Source organism: Ceratotherium simum, chromosome X (assembly GCF_057802395.1).
Source record: "Ceratotherium simum simum isolate JZ-2026a chromosome X, ASM5780239v1, whole genome shotgun sequence".
Classification (NCBI taxonomy): domain Eukaryota; kingdom Metazoa; phylum Chordata; class Mammalia; order Perissodactyla; family Rhinocerotidae; genus Ceratotherium; species Ceratotherium simum.
In genome coordinates this window covers 117256585-117270706 of record NC_141940.1, presented here as the reverse complement: position 1 = coordinate 117270706, position 14122 = coordinate 117256585, and the positions used below count along the sequence as shown (strand labels likewise).

General features: G+C 40.6%; 1 protein-coding gene across 1 annotated transcript in view; it reads left to right on the top strand.

Annotated features, from left to right (window-relative positions):
• The window catches only part of BMX (BMX non-receptor tyrosine kinase), a 51551-nt gene that overhangs the window by 27300 nt on the left and 10129 nt on the right, over nt 1-14122 (top strand). The window contains exons 10-16 of the mRNA XM_004435148.3: nt 1777-1831; nt 3415-3494; nt 6047-6174; nt 8920-8994; nt 9714-9885; nt 12467-12683; nt 13923-13987. Of these exons, the coding sequence (XP_004435205.2) occupies nt 1777-1831; nt 3415-3494; nt 6047-6174; nt 8920-8994; nt 9714-9885; nt 12467-12683; nt 13923-13987 (792 nt within the window). The remainder of the gene's footprint in view (nt 1-1776; nt 1832-3414; nt 3495-6046; nt 6175-8919; nt 8995-9713; nt 9886-12466; nt 12684-13922; nt 13988-14122) is intronic.

The following is a 14122-nucleotide window of genomic DNA, read 5'->3' as shown; positions in this document are numbered from 1 at the left end:
CCTACTTGGTGCCCCCAGCTTCTTGCTCCATCAGTGTCACTGAAGCACTTGTTTTTTGGCCATAACTTCATGAGCAACTCTACTCCACCTCATTAAAGACTGAGGCACCAAGGTTTAGACGGAAAATCATGACTTAGGACTAGGCCTAAGCCTCTACTGCTCTGACATTGAAATGCTGAAATAGTATTTAAAACAAACAGAGCCATGCCTCGGCAAAATTATGACACAGGCAAAGTGTGTGTGTGTGTGTTTGTGTGTGTGTGTGTGTATGTATGGGCGGGGGGCAGGTATAATACACAATCTCACGTCGCCTCTCCAGGCCTCTCTCCTTATTCCTGATCACCTTTTTTATCTCCCGTAGGCATACATCCTGGATTATATTCCCTGATGAGTCTTTTAATTAGCTATGATTACCTTAAAATATTAGCTAATAAAAAATATCAGTTAATATCTCAAGTGTTAATTATACAGTATCTATATGGGTAGAGTTAGAAGAGACTTTTTTTGTGTGTGAGGAAGATCAGCCCTGAGCTAACATCCATTGCCAATCCTCTTCCTTTTTTTCCCCAAAGCCCCAGTAGATAGTTGTATGTCATAGTTGCACATCCTTCTAGTTGCTGTATGTGGGACGTGGCCTCAGCATGGCCAGAGAAGCGGTGCATCCGTGCGTGCTGGGGATCCGAACCCGGGCCGCCAGCAGCGGAGTGCGCGCACTTAACCGCTAAGCCACGGGGCCGGCCCCCCAAAGAGACTTTAAACTAATCGGGTTCAACCCTCATCCTAATTTTACAAATGGGGAATTCCAAGGTCAAAAGAGTCTAAGTGGCTTGTCCAAAGCCAGACAACTACTTATTAGGAAGTTGTGTCTAGAACACAAACCTCCAAGCTGGCTGGTCTAAGGCTCTTTCTACTTCATTGAACTGGCCGCCAGCTGACACCTTGCCCTCGCCTAATATACCCTCACTCTCCTCATGTACTTCTTTCCTCCTCAGGTGTTATTTTTTAGCCAGAAGGTCCTCCCAAGCCCCCAAACCCATGCCCTGTCCCACGTCACACCCTGTTCATTGCCTTAGTATGATGTTTTGGCCAAAGCCAAAAGACTACAGACATTGTTGATCTCACATAAGAAACAACTCTGTCGCCTGTTGAGCTCCACATATAAAGTAAGACATGGTGTTCTCGGTTACATTAGTAAAAATGGCAAAATGTGAAGATTACACCTGGCTGTCCCACATCATCTTTTTCTCAGTTCAGTACAACTGCTTCTGTCTTAATATAACCTTAGATGCTTATCTATTGCTATTCTGTAAATAAAATATATTTTTTAGAGAAGCATTTGCTTTGAAAATAGATGCTATGAGGTGTGTTTCTATTGGATTATTAAAAGAAAATTATAGGGTTGAAAGACAGGAACTTTCATCCTTGGCAATCATGACTTTCCCATCGGAATATTCTTCATCAATCTAATCTCTGGCTCTCATTGAAAATAGTGAAATGTAGGAGAACTTAGAGATCACCTAGAAGGAGGCCGAAGGTTCTTAAAGCCAGCCCATTTAAAAATATAGATATGCAGGCCTCACCCCAGAATCATAAATGGGTGGTGGAGACTTAGGAATCTGGATTTTTGAAAAGCTCCTCAGGCGATTCTCTTGAGCAGCCAGGTTTGGAAACCCCTGATCTAGGCCAATACCTCATTTTATAGATTAGAAAGTTGAGTGACAAGTTATGCAATTAACCATTATTAATTCTCAAATACGGAATTCCTTCTTATTGCAGCTGGTTTGCAGGCAACATCTCCAGGTCACAATCTGAGCAGTTACTGAGACAAAAGGTAAATAATCTAGTCTCTAAAATAGCCTCTAAGAATCTCTTTCTATTGTTGGGCCCAGAGGGTAATGCACTTCTCATAGAAACTTTATTGCTAATTATCACAGTGTTGCTCAAGTCATCATAGTGTTGCCTATCCAGCCAATGGGTTACCAGGCCCTTCACATACAGCCACTTCCTCTGTTTCCATTATCTATCACTGTGTAGTAAACCACTTCAAAATTTAGTGGTTTGAAAGAACAAGATTTATGATTTCTCACCATTCTGTGAGTCAGCTGGGCCAGCAGTTCTGCAGGTTTTGCTTAGGATCACTCGGGTGGCTGCATTTAGCTGGTGGATTGACTAAGGGGTTGGGTTTAGCTGAGGCAGTCAACCGAGGTGCCATAGTTCTTTTCCATGTGACTAACTTGGGCTTCCTCCAGCATGGTGATCTCAAGGCAGTGGTTGAAGAGGACAAGCCCCACAGTTCAGTGCTAGCACTTATTGGGTCTCTGCTTTTGTCACATTTGCTAATATCCTACTGGCCAAAGCAAGTCATGTGGCCCAGCCCAGAGTTAACGTGGGAGGGGACTACACAGGGCATGAACACAGAGAGATGACTTATTGGGGGCCATCTGTGTAAGAGCCTACCTCAGCTCTGTCACTGCTCGTTAGCACCTAAACCAGAGTACAGCAGATGGAACGGGGAATATGTCTACCAAGTGATGTGGAATTACCAACCTCAAACTTCTGACCTACAAAAATGACACTATGATGTAGTTCAACCTAATAGAACACACGAATTATTTCTTTGAGGGGTATTAGTGAGAATGTGATGATTTCACTACCTAACTCGGTATTTTGTCACATTCATAGTTTATTATCTGCTCTTTCTGAAGGTGAGTCTGCTTAGAATTAGCACAAGTCATTAAGAAAGACAAGTTGAGCATAGAACTTGAACAAATGATTTGTTCTGCATCTTTGGTTTTCTAAAACCTTCCAAGAGCGTGATATGGTGATATGCGGTTTTAAATTTTGTTTCTAAAAGATTAAAACATTAGGCTTGCACAAATGCAAAACAGAGAAAATTATCAGAGAGGGTTAAAAATTGACTAGAAAGGAAAAGTTGAAGCACACAGGGTAAAGCTATAAAGAAATTGAGTAAGGCGCCGGCCTGGTGGCGCAAGCGGTTAAGTGCACACGCTCCGCTGCGGCGGCCTGGGGTTCGCCGGTTCAGGTCCCAGGCGCGCACTGACACACTTCTTGGCAAGCCATGCTGTGGCGGCGTCCCATATAAACTGGAGGAAGATGGGCATGGATGTTGGCCCAGGGCCAGTCTTCCTCAGCAAAAAGAGGAGGATTGGCAGATGTTAGCACAGGGCCTATCTTCCTCACCAAAAAAAAAAAAAGAAAGAAAGAAATTGAGTGAGAGAAGGAGAAAAGCTAAACTGTGGGTCTCCTTCTGTGCCAACTGTTGGATAATCTGTGCCATCAATGACATATAAAGTGGATCTAAAAGATCTAATTTCCTACCACCTACCAGGAAAAATAGTTTTCAAGAATAATGAAAATGTTTTCTGTTCCTTCCACATGTACGTTTCTTTTCAGGGAAAAGAAGGAGCATTTATGGTTAGAAATTCCAGCCAGGCGGGAATGTACACAGTGTCCTTATTTAGTAAGGCTGTGAAGTAAGTATGACATGAATTTATTTCTTTTATCTTTTGAGTATGTTCTTTGAATATGCCTGTCATTTAGTCACATTTTTGGGATAAGACACCATCTTTAAACCCTGGAATTTTGGATCAAAGTATTTCTATTGGATGTGACCATTTGCAGTTGCCTTTTTTCTCCTGACTTCCAAGAGGCTGTTCTGTTGCAGATCACCTCTTGCCTATCCCAGGCAGCAGCAGAGTGCCCAGTGCACAGCACGCCTCAGTAAACATTTGTTAAAGGAATCTTGGGTTATTCCCCACGATTCAGTCGTAAGCCTAGAAAGAGAGAAAAATAGCAACACTCTACACTCTTGGCCTGAGCCACCTGCTGAGCTGAGAAACCTATCCCAGAGTTTGGTTTTATTAAGTCTTTCCCTTAGGGGCAGAGTTAGCAGAAGATTGAATCAGTGTAGCTATGTTCTTGGAGAGCTTCTTTCTAGGGGACTGTCCTCTTTGTGTGGCTAATAGTTCTGGTTTGAAGCTGCACTTCTGGGTCCAAATCCTGACTCTACCATTTCAGAGCATTATGACATTGAACAAGTTTCTTAACCTCTGTGCCTCAACTTCCTCTTCTGAAAAGGGGCTATAATAACGATTATTACTCTCTATGAATGAAGTGAGTTAATTCATGTATTGGATCAGAACAGTGCCTGGCACATAGTAAGCACTTAATAAAGTACTAGCAATTACCATTATTGTTGCTGTCGTTGGGAAAGAGTGATTCTACCTGTTCCACTACCCCCACCCCAACACTAAGGCGTATAAGACACCCACAGTCATCTCATGTAAGTCATCATCACCAACATCAGGATCCCCCTCCAGAGTTTTACAAGCCAATTTCCTATTGGTTGTTAGCTCTTTTGTTTCTTCTAATCATCCTGCAAAGCAAATAGGAAAGCTAATTTTATTTGCACCATTTTATAGATAAGAGGATTGAGGTTCAAAGAGAGCTTACAAAGACCTGCCTGCAAAGCTCATAAATGACCAACTTGAGGCCTGGCCTTCAACAGGAGAGTTCGTATTCCGTCAACCACACCCTGTCTCTACACTGAAACTCCCAATGTTTTGGAATAAGAATCTGGCCAAATCCTGATTAGGATCATTTGAAAGAAAATATTTCTATATGTGCGACCCTTTTTTGTGGTGGAATTGAATGGTCATTCTGCCTTGGTGCCCTCTTCATGTGCCCTGCCCCATGGTGCATATACGTATTTTTGTAATAATTAAGTGATTAAAAAGTTATTTCATTCTGAGAATTTTTTTAGGGTACCTACCTCCAATTTCAGGAAATTGGATGTACCCTAAGCAGTCACATGGCATTTCCAATGCCAAAAGCTACATCCTGGGAGCACCTCATGTACTAGGTTGCACACCCGGATGCTGGCTAAAGCCAACCCCATAAGAACCAGAGGAAGACTTGGTTCACTGAGTAGCAAAAGCTCTGTGGCCCTCTGGCCCTGCAGTTTCAGCCAAATCTGATATCAGAAGTCCTCCTAGTCAAGCTTCTTGACACCAGATTCATTTTTGAAGGTGGTCAGATAGATAAATTAGCAAGTAGATGAGGAATCAAATTAAAGTAATCCCAATCAATGAATACAGAAGTCTTCTTTTATGAAACACCATCAATGGGTTTGAGTGAATCTCATGCTGAGACCAAGAGCCAATTAGCCACTTGCACCAAGGAGAAGCACCCTTTCTCCTTTCTCTAATTGCAGTTTTAACTAGGCCGGCATGACAGCAACAACAATTTATTAACAGTTTCTTATGCATGAAGCATAGTGCAAATTGATATGTAGATAATCTCATCCAATCTTTATAACAACCAGATGAGGTAGCTGGCAAGCAGTAGAACTGGACTCAAGCCCAGTTCTTGACTGCTGTGCCATGCTCTAAAATCTAAGACAGGCGTATCCTTCCTGATTAGCCTAAACCAAGTGCATCAATTCACCACTATTTTCTACAAGTAGAGCAAAAGAAAAAATATGTTTTATGTGAAAAAGATACAAGTTCATGTGAAGAATTAAAGGAGATCCCCACCCACCTCATCTTGCACGTTCCACTCCCAAAAGAGCCTCTCGCCCATGCTCTGGGTGAGAACATCCACAGCCTAATCACCTTCGCCTCCCATATTTTTATCTCCATTATTATCCTAAAAGAGAATTGATGTTCAGAATAATGATCCTGAAGAGCTGCAGGATCTGCAGAACTGCAAGAACTGCTGTCAATCATCAAAGGAAGATTCCAGCTTTATACTTACTAAGGAAGGAACAGTCCAGAAGGCTGGAATTTTATTGTACGTGAATTCTGTATGTGTACAAGGATAGGTTGAGTTCAGAGAGGAGTCCCCTTCCGTAACTACTGATTGTCGTGGATACCTCCAGAAAAACACCAGATGTCAAAACTGAGAAGCCCTCTCTGACTTCCCTCTTCAAAATTTGCGAATGCACCTGAAAGAATTATTGAACCATTGTTTAATCAAGCTTCAATTGTTTACTAAAAACATCCTAACATTCTTTCCTCCTTTCTAGTGATAAGAAAGGAACCGTCAAACATTACCATGTGCATACAAATCCTGAGAACAAATTGTACCTGGCAGAAAACTACTGTTTTGATTCCATTCCAAAGCTTATTCACTATCATCAACACAATTCAGCAGGTAATTTTTTTCAGTTTTTCTTTTATAGGTCCTTGTTGATAAATATCACTTTTCTTGGATACTACTGATCCTCCTAATATTTTCAATTATATAGGGAACCGTGAAAGTAGGGAAAGAATGCTCTCAGGTCCTATGCCTGCTGTGATTTGTAACCTACATTTCCTGGAATATGACATTATGCACTCTATAATGCCAGAAAAAATGGAGTTGAGTGACTTAGAAGTAGAGATTCTCTTTATAAAAATATTTGCAGGTTTTTTCTGCCTATAGAAGTAACTTGTTTGCAAAATTCGAACATTATAGAAATGTATATCATTGGAGGAGTAATCTCCATGGACAAGTTGGTGTCTATTCTGACAGAATTTTATTCTATGCTGATACTAACACTTATTATTCATTATATATATAAAAATAAATTTCACATATGTAACTACACACATTATATTTTTGCAGAAGTGAGGTCATTTGACACATACTACTTTTTAGCTTGCTTTCTTTATTCAACATGTCCTAGAGGTCTTTCCATGCAAGTATATATATAGCTTACTTTGTTCTATTTAACTGCTACCTAGAATTCTATTGTAGACTTACTCCATAATTTATTCACCTAACCCTCTATTGATATTTTCACATCGCATCAATGTTTCAGTGTACAGTCCTACGCACATAGCTCTGTGCAGCTGTAAGAGTGTTTCTGTAGCCACACTCCCTAGAAGTGGAATTCCCGAGATAATGGCTAAGAACATTTAAAATTTAGACATTGTAAAATGCTTTTCAGAAATATACACTCCCCAGCTAGCCCTGATTGCCTAGTGGTTAACGTTCAGCGGGCGCTTCAGTGGCCCGAGTTTGGTTCCCAGGCACAGAGCCACACCACTGGTCTGTCAGTAGCCATGCTGTGGCAGCGGCTTACATAGAAGAACCAGAAGAACTTACAACTATACACAACTATGTACTGGGGCTTCGGAGGGGGAAGGGTGAAAAAAGGAGGAAGATTGGCAACAGATGTTAGCTTAGGGTGAATCTTCTGCTGCAAAAAAAAAAGAAGAAGAAATATACACTCCCACCAACAGCAATTTCCCTCATCCTCACCAACACTGGTTGCTATTACTCTTTTCAAATTTTGCCTAATCAGCTGGTGAAAATGTATATAGAAATACATTCTTATGGAGATATTAACTAACCTTATTGTGGTAATCATTTCTCAATATATACATGTATCAAATCATCACATTGTACACCTTAAACTTACATATGTTATATGTCAATAACATCTCAATAAAGCTGGAAAAAGAAGAAATGAAAAAAAGAAATCCCCTCTAAATGTCTTTTCTAGACTAGTGCCACTTATGAATAGTAACTGGATGAATTTCCAACAATGAGTAAAAATAAGCTGTGGGCTCAGCATCAAATTTGCTCAACTCTATCTGACCTGATTGCATGCACATAGGTGAATTGGCCTTACTCTTGGCTTCCATTTTGGTGCTTGTATTTTCCCTCTGTCTCAATTTCCTCAATTGGTTATTTTAACCTGTAGCACCTCAAAAGTATCCTTTGGAAAAGATATTTTATAAATAGACACCTCCAAATGGAATGACTGTACTCCAGAGGATGCACAAGAAACGTCACAGAGTATAGAAAGAAAATATTAAAATGTTTATTTAGATTTGTTTTTTAAATTTCATTCTCTTAAGTTTTATATTTGTGAGTATATTTTATGATTCACATAATGTATCAATTAAGCAGTAATTGTATATATACATATTTTGGAGGAGTGCGCTAATTTTTTTTGCTGATTAAAGGTGCAGGATTGCGGCTGGCCTGGTGGCGCAGCAGTTAGGTACGCGTGCTCTACTTCGGCGGCCCAGGGTTCGCACGTTCAGATCCACGGCACGCGTCAATGCACTGCTTGTCATGCCATGCTGTGGTGGCGTCCCATATAAAGTAGAGGAAGATGGGCATGGATGTTAGCCCAGGGCCAATCTTCCTCAGCAAAAAAGAGGAGGGTTGCCATAGGATGTTAGCTCAGGGCTGATCTTTCTCACAAAAGAAAAAAAGTGCAGGATTTAAAATGTTTAGAGACCACTCATATAAAAAGTAAACAAGCATATAGAAAAAGGAAGGAGGAAAAAGGACATGTGTGATAGTTCCCATGACTTGGAAAGCATCACACATTTAAAGAAAAAACATTTTTTTGAATGAGTTCTTTCAAGCCACTATAAATACTATGATTATTTTGACACAGCTTTACCATAACTCAATGCAAACATTTAAAATGACTTGACCATTTAATGCAATTTAGTAATAGGTTCAATTTTTTAAAATTCAAGTGATTTACTTTTTATTTTCTACCCTTCTAAACTGTTTGGATTTTTTGCCAAATGTGTGTGCTGTGTGTATACATATTTAAATACAGGACTATAGAGAGATAGCAAAATAAAAATGGGAAAAAATTTTAAATGAAAAATTCCATCAAGCAACTAACTTCGATGGGATTTTTTAAAGTCACATAAAGTGGTTTTATTCTTTGAATTTTTGCTTTACATTGAACTAACTAGTCAAAGACAAATTAGTACAACTACAGGATGAATATGGTCAGAATGGATTCTTTGCATCACAACATCCTGAACTCTGGGCTTTTTCAGCTACTCTGGAGAGAGCATGAGCAGATGTGTGAGCCAACGTGGTGTAATGTGATGTGAGGTGATGTGATGATGTGATGATATGATGCTGTTTCCATTGCAGGCATGATCACACGACTCCGCCACCCTGTGTCGACCAAGGCCAACAAGGTTCCTGTCTCCGTGTCCTTGGGAAGTGGTAAGGACATGCCCTTGGGCTATTAAACTCCATTTCTCAGCATTTTTGGTTAATTTACTGAAAAAACAGAGAAGACAGGAAGGAGGTCCCTGTTCAGATTGTGCCAAGCAGGGCTTCAGCTCTAACATATTTGTTCTTTTTCTTAAAAAAAATGTTTTCTGTCCTCCCAACCTAAATCTGTAATCTCCCCAGCATTACCAAAAAGATTGTCAGATTTTTCTTCTTAATAAACCCAATCATCAGCCTCTAGAACCCCATTACCTGTCCTTTCTTCTTCAGGATTCTGTGCTTGCTCAGGAGAGCCAGTCTTCAACCTTGAGTATTTAAGATGATGACATCCACCCAGATCACAGTTTAATTTGTTTTATAAGAAAATATAACAATGTTTTACCAAGCTAAGGGCATCGAGCACATATTGTCACTGAGTCTTTCCAAGATGCCTCTGGTTGGCAAAGTGTTTTTACTGGGAGCTTTCCTGTTAATAACTGTAGCTGCTTCAAGAACAATATTGTCCTGGTGGCATTATCATGTGGTCTAAAAGGTCATAAGACCACATCACTAAGGGTTTTTTTTTTTAAGTGAGCAGCTTAAAATAAAAAGTCTTGCAGTTCTTCATATCATCAATTGGAAACTCTCACTGGCGAGAAAATCTCTTGGGAAGCTGTTAGCCCCAAAACCTTCTATTCTTGTCCTAAAGAATGTCTGTCTTGCTGTATTAGGACTCTGGGAACTGAAAAGAGAAGAGATTACCCTGTTGAAGGAGCTGGGAAGTGGCCAGTTTGGAGTGGTCCATCTGGGCAAGTGGAAGGGCCAGTATGATGTTGCTGTTAAGATGATCAAGGAGGGCTCCATGTCAGAAGATGAATTCTTCCAGGAGGCCCAGACCATGATGTAAGTTTCATCTGAGGAATGACAATCTAGCCCTCACTAGGAGAGGACATTCATGCTAACAGGCCTGTCCCTAACATTTGCAGTGCCTGGAGCAAGAGTCCACATATCACAGATGCAAATATGTAGAAGTTATAAACAAGCTAACACACTGTTAAATAAAATCGGTGCATGCCCTGTGAGGAGGTGCATAGTGGGATGAGGAACAGAGTGGGGCCCTGTAAAGCACATACCCAAGGGCAGGAGCTTCTAGTGGCCAGGACTAAAGCAATACTGAAAATTAATACCCTACGGACAATATCCTTTTCCTTCCTGGTACCTTCAATACAGTCTGATAAAAATCTCTTTCTTATCCTACTTCTTTCCTCACCTGATAAATGAAGATACCCTTCCGAATGGGCCTCAGCTCCAAGCACAGTCCTCAATTCTTGGCAATACGTACGTGTTCTCTTTCTCTGTTCTTTCTCTCTCCCCCTCCCTCTCCCCCCCCTTCTCTTGCTCTCTGTCTCTAAGTACAAAGAGTTATTTTAATGATTCTACCTCTTCTTGTCAACATGGTGAATCAGACTTTGAAGGGTGACCAACCATCCAAGTTTGCCTAGGACTTGCCTGGTTTTAGTGCTGAAAGTCCTGCATCCCAGGAAACCCTCAGTCCCAGGCAAACCGGGACAGCTGGTCATCCTACTTTTAGGGAACCAATCAGCACGATATGAAAACAATGCTATAGCAGGACTTTGGTCAAAGATAGTTGAAATCACAAATCCTAGCCTGCTACAGAGTAATGGCACTTGAAAATTTTTTACTTAAACACTCTATAGTGTTTACAGGCATCTCTCTGAGTACTTTATAGATATTAACACATCCAATCCTCATAAGAAGACTATGAGGGATGTATCATGGTTATCTTTGTTTTATGGGAAACTGAAGCACAGAAATGTCAACTAACTTGCCCAAGGTCACTAAGCTAGTAAAAGTGGCAAAGCAGAGATGCAAACCCAGGCAGACATTCCAGTGTCCATTTCCTTAGTCATTCCTTTATGAAGACCAAAGGTACCAGGAGAATCAGAACAATCACTTTACCACAATTGTTTGAATTGCTTGGAAGCAGAGGTACTGTGTGAATATAAGCCTTTGGCTAGGGCTGGCTTCATGGGCATGCCACCTGCACAGTCTTGAGAACACCCACACTTACAAGGGCTCTATGCTTGGTTTAATGCTATGCTGTCACCATCTTGAAGTGCTTAATAATTCTTAAACAAGGATCCCTGCATTTTCATTTTGTGCTAGTTCCTGCAAATTATGTAGCTGTTTCTGCTTTTAGTAATTGTATTGTCATAAAACTGGGGAGAGGGCCCTTGATGTCTTCTTTTTGCAGGACAGAAAAATCTGGCTGAAACTCCCTTAGGCTCATGGTGTAACCCCCTTGTCCTGGTGTAACTTTAAAACATATTTTTTGCTATTACCAAGTTGATAATCATAAAGAATCATAAAAAGTCATTAACAAATCAGTCATACAGAAAGAGGTCAAACTGTACCATAAGGGGAAAATGTTAAATCCCAAGTGTAATGGTCAAACTGAGGCCTATCATGTGGGACGTATCAGTTGACATGGTGTTCCCACCATGAGCCCCCCAGTCAGTGACTGAATTTGCTCAAGAAACAGCTTTTATTGGGTGGTGGACCTTTGTCCCACCACAAGCCTTCCCTTTGAAGGGAGCAATGCTGAGTACCATGCAGGTCTCTAAAATTGCTGAAAGATGCATAACTGAGCTCATGGCCTTGAGTAACATGATAAGTCATGTCCCTATAGTTAAACTAAGAAGGAAGAAAATAACTAAATATTTAATAAATGCTTATTTATTAAAAAATTTAAAAGTTGGATTTACTTTACACATCTAAACATTAAAGAATCATCCTTAATTACCTGAATCTATCTATTAAGAATAGATCAATTACATAAGGACAAGTTTATGAACGTCATGATAGCTGAGTGTCCATTCGCCATGACCTACCAGAAGTGCTATGTCATGTGGTTACTATTTTATAAATTTATTATTGAAAAAATAATGTAACAACAATGTAAAATGAATTTTTTAAAAAACAAAGAAAAATAATGCTTACTCTCACTTCCCTAACATGGCAACTATTTTCACTTTACCTATGGCCTTCATATTCTGATACAACTTTTTTAGAATAAAATATCTAAATATGAAAGAAAGTAATTGCTCTTAAGGTGTAGCTTCCTCCAAATCAGTCATGGAAGTTCTTAAGATGCCACAAGACTAAACAGGATTTCCGAGGCAACAGACCATTGCTTCCCTGATTCTCTGTAGGAAAGTTGAACACAGCACCCACAACTGCTAAATGCTGCTGGGGTTGTCAATGTCCAATATGAGGCAGCATTTTTTGCCTCCAAAGGCTAAGGCTCACAGAATAAGATCCTAAACTTTTCTCTCTCTTTCTCTGTTCAAGTAGAAGGGGGGAATTAAAATGAACAAAAATCTGAGAATGATTCTTTTTCAGGACATCTGGAAAATGGAGTGTGGAAATTCAGTACTGAACTTTGAAAATCTGTTTTTTCCAGGAAACTCAGCCATCCCAAGCTGGTGAAATTCTATGGAGTGTGCTCGAAGAAATACCCTATATACATAGTGACTGAATATATAACCAATGGCTGCTTGCTTAATTACCTAAAGAGTCATGGAAAAGGACTTGAACCCTCTCAGCTCTTGGAAATGTGCTATGACGTTTGTGAAGGCATGGCCTTCTTGGAGAGCCACCAGTTCATACATCGGGACTTGGTAAGCAAAGCCATTGGAAGCTCAAAGAAAGGAAGGAGAACAACCCACAGTTCCTGCTTCCAGTGGTGGGCCATTAGGAGGAATGGCAAGGAGGGCATCTTCACTTTTACTATGCCTACTTATGACTTGCTTAAACACATGACACCTTTGTAATAAAAATCACAATTTCAAAATAAAATATCTGAAGTACAGAAAGAACAGAAAGAGTAAAAGAAGCCATCAAGGGGCCGGCCCCGTGGCTTGGCGGTTGACTGCGCGCGCTCCGCTGCTGGCGGCCCGGGTTCGGATCCTGGGCGCGCACCGATGCACCGCTTCTCCAGCCATGCTGAGGCGGCGTCCCACATGCAGCGGCTGGAAGGATGTGCAGCTATGACATACAACTGTCTACTGGGGATTTGGAGAGAAAAAGGGAAAAAAAGGAGGAGGATTGGCAATAGATGTTAGCTCAGGGCCAGTCCTCCTCAGCAAAAAGAGGAGGATTGCCATGGATGTTAGCTCAGGCTTGATCTTCCTCGCAAAAAAAAAAAAAAAAAAAAGAAGCCATCAAGATCTATGTAACTGTGTTGTAGTATGAAGGAAAACAGATAAAAGGAAAGACTCTGGTCAATTTAGTGTTTCTTGGAACCATTAAAACCAAGTTGACCTTTACTTCGGGAAGGGCTTAGTGCTAAAGCAGTCATTTAATACAATAACTGAAAATACAGAAGAGAAAGGGAAAAAAACCCAGAAGGAAATAAAATTTGTGTATGTCTTTGGGTCAGGGTGGGAGTGGGAAGTGTTCAGCTTGGTATGTACTGTTATTTATCTTGAGAGATTTTCTTGTGCCAAATAGCAAACATGCCATGCACATGAGGCCAGTGCATTCCACGAGCCTCGGTGCAGCATTCATGCCTTCAAAGCCCTTGTTAATGCACGGTATCCTAGTGGTGGAGAGGAAACCCCTAGAAATAATTTTTCCCTTCTCGTTGATGAGCTAAGGTTCTGTGTTTAATGTGAAATATTTTCCATGTTGTTTGACAAGGATGGACGCTTGAGTGAAAATACTTATGGGAGCACATTTTCATCTCAAAAAATTGAAAATTGCAAAGGAAAAAAGACAACTTCTCATCATTTGGGGTTTTGATAGGCAATCATAGATTTTGCTGAGAATCCTGCCAAAGAGAAGGAGAATGTTGGATTCTGATGTCAGGAGACTCTTTGTCACTTTTACTACTTGGTAATTGTGTTTTTCCTCCAAAGGCTGCCCGGAATTGCTTGGTAGACAGTGATCTCTCTGTGAAAGTATCTGACTTTGGAATGACGAGGTAAGCCAGTTCCCAAGGGGCAACCAATGAAAGAAGGATTTCCATTCACATCTAAATGCCATTATAATTGAAGACCTTGTGGGGACATAGAACCTGCTCCGAACTGAGGTCTTAGAAACCCAGATCCCCTCCCCT